Here is a 7,640-nt window from a genome sequence, read left to right on the forward strand (position 1 = left end):
CAAGCGTGTGCGTTTTTTAAATAAATGTTGGTTTATTTATAAAATCAACGTCTTTCATCGTTGAGATTTCAGCTTTCCAGTCTATAATTTTCCCTCTGTCATAGTGCATCATACAGTGTTACAGCAGTACAAAATCAATCAGCAATTTACATACAGTATAAAGGGATATTCTTTCTTTAATTAGGCTACAGTGGTTGGGCAAGACAACAGAAGGAGAGTTGGTCCTTGAGATGAATGAGGATGAGTGCCTCACTACAGTACAGACACTACAGTAGTATCCAGTAATAACAGATATTTTCATTGAAAATGTGACATGATTTGTCAGCTGTTTGTGAATATTACTCCCTTTCAACAAATTCCTTAAAATTTGACACTCTCAATTTCACTACATGCTCATCACAGCTCCGGATAACGCTGACAGTTTTCAAAGAATCCATACATAATTCAAACCGTTAAGTGCCCTATAAATGCAGCCAACGGAGGCAGGCACACTGCTGACATGCTCTGAAGGGAAGAAAGGCAATCTGTCTTCTGAAAGAGGCCATGCTAAACAAACTGCAGAGTGATTGGCCTTTATCGTGGTCTACCACTATTTCACTTCATATCCCGTATTCACTTCTACTTTAGCAGCACAGAACTGTCATTGTGAGAAAAAATATTTCTCCTGTTTTGTTTAAAAAAACAAATCTAGAGCATGGTCACCAAATGCATACACAAGTGGACACGCGTGAGCATTTAAATGAAGTCTTAGTGCTCTAAACACAATGGAAATGTGCTCATGTTAAGCAAAAACAATGGAATGTCATTTATGTCATTAGTTATCTTTAGTTTCTTACAGCTTATCTTTCAATTTGAGTCACAGTTCAAAATTCTTAAATGTATAATTACATTATTATATGTTCTAAGAATTAACTTTAAATCTCAACAAAGTTATTTCTTATGGGACATTTTATTTTCTGAGATACCGTTTTACTTTTAACTTATATAAAAGCACCTTGTTACAACAAGACAATTCATATTATATTCACACACACACACACACAGGTTTGGGCGACATCTACCTCCCAGGAGTATTTTCTTCTTACTGCGGCAGCTGTGTGCTTCGGTTTGCAGGATTTCTCTTGATTTTAACAGATAATTGTACACAGACACAGTGCCCTGAAATGCCTTACTTAGATGACATCTGTTTACTCAGTGATGACGCACTACAGAAACTGAACATAAACATTACAGCCAAACTTCTTCCCATCAGACTCGGCAGTTAATGATCTTTGAATATGGTGGTTAGATACGGTTCTGTCTGCCCCGTCTCATAAGAAATGTTTACCATACAGGCAGAAGTATCTCCACATTAGTATCATACAAGTGGTACCTGCCTCATACCGAAGAGACTTTTTTTTTAATCACACACAGGATGATGTATAGTTCTTGTGCAATCTTGTGTTCTTGTGAAAAGGTGCAAAAGCTCCACTCATGGAGCGGGCTTTTTGTCAGCGGTCATCCAGGACATTCAATCAGTCAGTCAGAAAGCAAGTGTAAGATCAGCCCCACCTATGAATTTGTAGTGGACGTTTTCCAAGAAGGGCAGCTGGGATTGGAGGAGGTCCACAGTTGTTGCAGAGATGTTTTTGCACCTTGAGATGTCGAGTGTTCGCAGGCGGTTACAGTGCTGGGCCAGCAGGAACAAGGATCTGGGGAGTCAAGAGATTAGAAATTCATCCTTTATGCGTGGCTACAGACGCAGTGGACGTGACGTTGTGTGTCACTCACCTGTCAGTGATGTTGTTACAGCAGGAGAGGTAGAGGTGCTGCAGTCTGCGCAGGTACGGTGCAGCCTGTGCCACCCCGTAGTCGCTGATGCCCGGGCAGTGGCTGAGCGCCAGGCTGGTGAGGCTGCGGCAGTGCCAGGCTACAGACGCCAAGCTGGCATCAGTGATCTCCGGCAGCATGGAGAGAGACAGGCGGTGGAGGTCTGGGTAACGCACCACCTGAGCAGAGAAGAGACAGCATTGACTCCTGATTTCAAATATTCTGCATTCCTGCTGCAAACTGAAACATGTGCCTCTCCTCCGCCTCCCACCTGTGTGATGCTGCTGTCAGTGAGTTTGGGGCAGGCGGAGAGGTCCAGCTCCTGCAGCCTGCTGAGAGCTAAAAGTGAAGCTCCGGCCTGCTCTTTGAATTGCTCCAGGTCATTCTGTGTCACCAGCTTCGGACGCTCCTCAAACGGCAAACGGGGAGGCTTGAAGAAGCCCATGTTGCCGAAGGTCCGGGTGAACCTGGGACCCTTGTCTCCCTGTTGAGATAAGCACATGAATACAAACTAAAAATACAGATACTGTAGAGTATAAGGAAAGCTATTCCCTTCTTTTGTCACACCCTCCACATGTCTGTGCTTCTCACCGTCTCCTGGTTGGGCTCACATTTGGTTGTTTCCACCATCCCCAGCAGACCCCAGTCTGTGACCTCTTTACACCAGCCGAGCCGCAGCACTACCAGCCTCTGCAGGTAGGTGGCTATAGCGCGCACAGACAAGTCAGTCACGTTGACACATGACGTCAAATCTAGCTCACGGAGGGTATCCCCAAGAAGCTGGGTGAGAGATAAAACTGCCAGATCCTGAAGAGAGGGGAGGAAGAAACTAGGTTTTTTTCCGACACAGTTACACATGTAAACACACACTTGCTGTACAAACACACACTGACTGACCCTAATGTAGGTGCAGCTCTTGAGGCTGAGAGTCTCCAGCTGTGCTCTGGCAGAATTGGATCCCGTCAAGCCTTTCACTATCTCTGTTCCGCTGACGTGCAGACAGTCGGACAGATCCAGACTCCTCAAGGACGACACAGACAGAAGGTCACCAAGGCCTGTGGGTGACACGGAATCATCACTTTGTGTAAAGTATAACACATTTTCCAGCAGACAGGGTGGTTAATGTGCATGGAGGGTGTCAAATGACAAGATATTTCCCTATTAAAAAAACAATTTGGAGCTTTTCTTCAACGGCACCATCTGGACAAAGTGTCAACAACATTTCATAATTCAACAGGTTGATACCTGTAAAATTTGCTGAGCACATTCATGCTCCCCACAGTTTTTAATAAGCCTTTTCAGTAGCGCCATCATCATGACAAACATTTTAGCCCCACTAGTGATTAGACTCTTAAGAGTAGCTGTTGATTCCACTCTCTTCTAATGGCGACTTAGCTAGACATTAGACTTTTAGTTTTCTTATATTTACAAATTGATCTTCAAGTCTATGATGCACACAAAAATAAAAACACACCATGGGCACCTTTTTCAGTGATCCTCCAGTCACGGGACAGGGAGAGGTGTGTCAGTGACTTCAGGCCCCGTGCTATGGCCTCTACAGACCTGTTGGTCAGCTCGGTGCAGGCACTGATGTCCACTCTCTGGAGGCTCGGCTGGTGCTTCACCAGAACCTCCACTGAGTAGTCGGTCAGCTCCTTACAGCCGTGCAGACACAGTTCCTTTAAGACCAAATCCTGAACCTGGAACAGAGAAAACATCAGGAAATTAAAAACTTAAAATCCCATAATACGTGTCTTCCATGAGGACAACCAATTGAAACTCTTTATCTTCAAAGACGTTAAAGGACAGATAGAATCACATGTAAAATCTTTAACAGTATAAAAGCAGCAGTCTGACTACTGGGACCGAAGCAGTTTGATATGAATCATTCCTGGCTGCTCAGGCAATAAAGAAGCTGTTGCAGGGACTTAAAGTATCCGGACCTGTGCAATTGTGCGTAGTGACTCAGGGGTGATGGAGGTCCTGCTGAGGTCCAGAGCCACGAGGGTGGATTTCTGCTCTGTTAACAACCGCCGCAAGTTCCTGAGTGACAGCAGTGCTGAAGAATCCTTAACGGCCCCCACCGGGCACCCTCGATACGGGTCGAACTCGAAGGCGATATGGCAGCCGGCCAGCGAGAGGCGGCGGAGGTGCGGGGTACAGCCCGTGAGCCGATTGAAGGTTAGGTCGGAGAGGTAGCGCAGGTCGGACAGGTCCAGCTCCTCCAGACCAGACAGAGCTGACCTGACCTGGAACAACAAGATGGAGTTTGACCCTGAAATATACCTGCAGGAAGTTTGTGTAAAACCAATTATTTCCTGTGGGTATTGCAACGTAAAAGACGATTTTTTTCCTTATATTTAAGGAACACAATTCTATGTCCGTATTATGATTTTCGATTAATTTCACTATCATACAAATGTTTTAATAGTCCAAGCAGCCTGGCTTTATAATACTTAAATTAAGATATACACTTCTAAAATAACCCTCACATTTAGTTGTCTTCTTGACAGTAATTAATCAAATGCATGTATATTATATTTTACATATATAAAAATTCTTACACCCTTAAAATCAAGAGGGCTTCACGGCCCCCCCATGGAGCTTTGGCAACCCCTGATGTTGGGAACCTCTGTGCTAGAGGAACAGACTCTAAGGGTGGTCAAGACATGCTAGCAGCTCCGGTCTTACTGAAATAATGGCCAATCTCAGTCCGCCATCCCACCTTGACATAATCTAGTACCTGCTGTCGGTGCTCCTCCCTGGAGAGGAAGGCCCCGGACATGAAGAGGCTGTCCAGACCCCTGAGGTCCAGCCTACGGAGGGATGTGAGGCGAGGGAGGAGGGCCAGCAGAGAGGCCTCTGTTATACTGCTGCCAGGCAGAGCCAAGCTCTGCAACTTTGAGCCCAAGCACAGGCCCACCTGAAGAGGGACATATGAACAGTGTGTGACGGTTAAAACATCACCACATTTCCTAAAACTAGTCAAACTCCAACACTGAGTAGCTAAGTCTATGTAAACACTGGTAGATTAGACTTATCTCTCTCCTTATTGGTCTAGGCAAGGGTAAAGGCTACCAACAACTTGGTAGTGCACAAAACGGGAAATCCAGTGCTTGCAAGTTCACACACAAATACACACACATTATTGTGATAAGGTTCAATGAGGGCCAACTGAACTTTGGACCAGGGCGTACACAATTATAGCCGTGCTACATCTGGTGAGTGTGACGGGAAATTAAAATGATAAGAGTGACGGAAACCCCAAAGACAATGTTAAGTAACATTAAACATCATACTACAATGTTAGCCTTTCAGGCGGGGACACTTCTTTTCTGCTCAACAGGTTTTTTCCAAAAGGCTTTCACAAGCCCTCGAGGTGAGGGAATTCTCGGAACCCACAGAGAAGCGTGTGATCGTTTGAACTGAAAACACAACACTAATTTAAATCAGTAATAAAACTAGGCCTTCACATGACAGCAGTGGCATAATTTTTTACAACAAAAACAATCAGAAATGCTCCCCAATTATATATTTCACCCATCCAAACTGCTTCCAATTTGTCTTGTTTGGCCTCGATGTACCACATTTAAAGCACACCATGATTAAAGCTGTTACTGTCCCCACAGTCTTCCACTCAATACTACTTTCATCTTCACCTATAAGACCTGATAATCCGTGTTAAAGTAACTACCCGCCTTCGTGCTGACCCAAGTAGTGTAGTGTTTTTACTGCACCTCCAGAAGCAGTGATCTGGACATACTGAACCCATCCAGCTGGCTGATGACCAGACTGCAGCAGGACTTCCGGCCCAGACCCCTGATCAGCTCCAGGGATGAGGCTGAGGCTGGGAAGCAGAAGGTGACGTTTTTCTGCACAGAAGAGAAAGAGATAAGGGAAGTAACATGAGGTTATCTCTGACCCTCAAGCATACTCCACTCTTCCACAGACACTTTTCAGTCAGTCAAACATAACGTATTATGCAGATATATCATTAGTTATGCAGTAGTGTCGCTGCTCTGGAGCAAATCACCTGAAAGGGCAGGTCCTGACTGGCATTGTACCAGCTGCGACACACCAGCGAGGCTTCCTTCCTGTCTGAAGCGTGAAGAAAGCTCATGATGTAAACTATGATCTACAGCAAGAGATAGAAATACAGCATTAGATTACATCAGGAAGTGCACTGATCCTGGATGAGAAAAACCCACCCCAGGGTTACCTGACAGCTTTCTATTAAGTCAAATGACAGCAGACTGAATGACTGAATGACATGTTGTCCTTTGACAAGAACAATATGTCATGACACGTTCTCATCCAGCAGAAATGGGCGGTCAGTGCGGCTCCACTGTGTCTGACTCCATGAATATGAAGCAGGCTGTTCCTGTAAACAAGGAGAAAGTCTGTGCTAACTTCATCTTTTTCTGACCTCCACAGGCAGCTCAGGTGCTTCTATGTCCTCCCCATCGCAGTCTTCCATCTCAGCTTCTCCTTCGTTATTATGAAGGACTGCAGACCATCACAAGTGTATCAACTAGCCACTCACTAGCTAGCTGCACAAGTTAAAAAGCTGTAGTTAACTAACGTTAGCATTTAAGCTAACAGCTTCCAAGTGACGAGGAGCCGTTAACTACTGTCATTCTTATTCGGTAACTAATCAATAAAATGACCAATTTCAGATCAATGGAAGCCAACGGAAAGTCGTGCTGCCTACTGTCAGCGTACACTAAGCTACTTTACACTGTAACGTTATCACAGGCTGTACATTTCCGTCGGCAGTCTGACTTCAGTTGGATCAGCTGACCGGACGTCACTGACGCCGGGGGGGGGGGGGGGGGGGGGGGGGGGGCATTGTGGGAAACTGGGTTTTCCACTATGTTCCACTATAGAGTCAGTTACTGCGGTTTGACCTATTTTTTGTTTTTCTTCTGGCGTAGCAGCTATACATTTCCGTATTATGCCGTATGAGTGTATACATTTAGCCAAAAAGAGGAAAAATCAATATGAAGTTGTAGAAAAATTATCCAAATTCAACCTCTTTAAAAAATATTTGGAACTTGTGGATAGTTGATAGCAGCCGGGAAAAGCTGTCCATATTTACTGTTAAACTTGTATTCTATTTATTATCTATTATCCTATTGTTTTTTATTCTTATTCTGAATTTATTCTAACAATACTTAACCTAATCTAACATAACTTTATCAAACCTAAGATAAACTAATATAACCTAAACCAATCTAACCTAATCTACCCTAGTTACGCCCCAGTCATGCGTGATAATAGTCATGTGCATTCAATGTTCATGTTCAATGCAATCTAAAATAATACAATATAATATAATGTAACAGGGCATAATTGCATCTATTTTAATCTAATATATTCAAATTCAATTGGATCATATATAAAGAGGGGCGGCCTGGTGGTGCACTTGAAACTTTGTATCATGATTCTCTGAATTGTTTGCAGTCGTACACTGGGAGGTCATCTCAACCAAAACTAAAGGGACAAAAGGCAGAATATGGAGGATTCAGTGAGAGGTCATAAGCAGTGAAAAGAGTGTACAAAAACAAGTCATGCATATATTAAAAACTCTCAAAACTGCACAACTACAGAATGTCATAAAGTGATTGAATTGTTATCATTTTTTAGTTGCGAATTGGTTTGTTCTGTTTGGAAGAGAGACACTAATTTTAGGGAAATGAACATTGCCAATGTATTGGAGAAAGATAATGTTAGGTCATGGCGAGATTTTCTTGAGGTTTTGCATTCCCTCACAATAAGTTTTGTGTTACCTTGCATTATGTTTGCATTCCCACGGGTTATTGTTATTGCTC

The 7,640-nt window shown here is 43.7% G+C and overlaps 1 protein-coding gene across 1 annotated transcript; it reads right to left on the reverse strand.

The window, feature by feature from the left end:
- Nucleotides 1-21: 21 nt before the first annotated feature.
- fbxl9 (F-box and leucine rich repeat protein) lies at nt 22-6,286 on the reverse strand. The gene is made up of 11 exons (XM_070907148.1): nt 6,236-6,286; nt 5,843-5,944; nt 5,547-5,681; nt 4,553-4,732; nt 3,753-4,058; nt 3,293-3,509; nt 2,707-2,864; nt 2,401-2,616; nt 2,081-2,293; nt 1,771-1,988; nt 22-1,691 (listed from the first exon to the last, which is right to left on the reverse strand). The coding sequence occupies exons 1-11, from the start codon at nt 6,284-6,286 to the stop codon at nt 1,523-1,525; spliced, it is 1,965 nt and encodes a 654-aa protein (XP_070763249.1). The 3' UTR covers nt 22-1,522.
- Between the last annotated feature and the right edge of the window lie 1,354 nt (nt 6,287-7,640).

Source organism: Enoplosus armatus, chromosome 6 (genome assembly GCF_043641665.1).
Source record: "Enoplosus armatus isolate fEnoArm2 chromosome 6, fEnoArm2.hap1, whole genome shotgun sequence".
Lineage (NCBI taxonomy): Eukaryota > Metazoa > Chordata > Actinopteri > Centrarchiformes > Enoplosidae > Enoplosus > Enoplosus armatus.

What these genes read in the sequence shown, in the direction of transcription:
- fbxl9 (XM_070907148.1), bottom strand. Translation starts at nt 6,286, where the DNA reads ATGGAAGACTGCGATGGGGAGGACATAGAAGCACCTGAGCTGCCTGTG. An exon ending in GTCAGGACCTGCCCTTTCAG is followed by an intron (nt 5,682 to 5,842) that starts GTGATTTGCTCC and finishes TCTTCTGTGCAG; the next exon opens with AAAAACGTCACCTTCTGCTT. An exon ending in GGGAGGAGCACCGACAGCAG is followed by an intron (nt 4,059 to 4,552) that starts GTACTAGATTAT and finishes TTGTTGTTCCAG; the next exon opens with GTCAGGTCAGCTCTGTCTGG.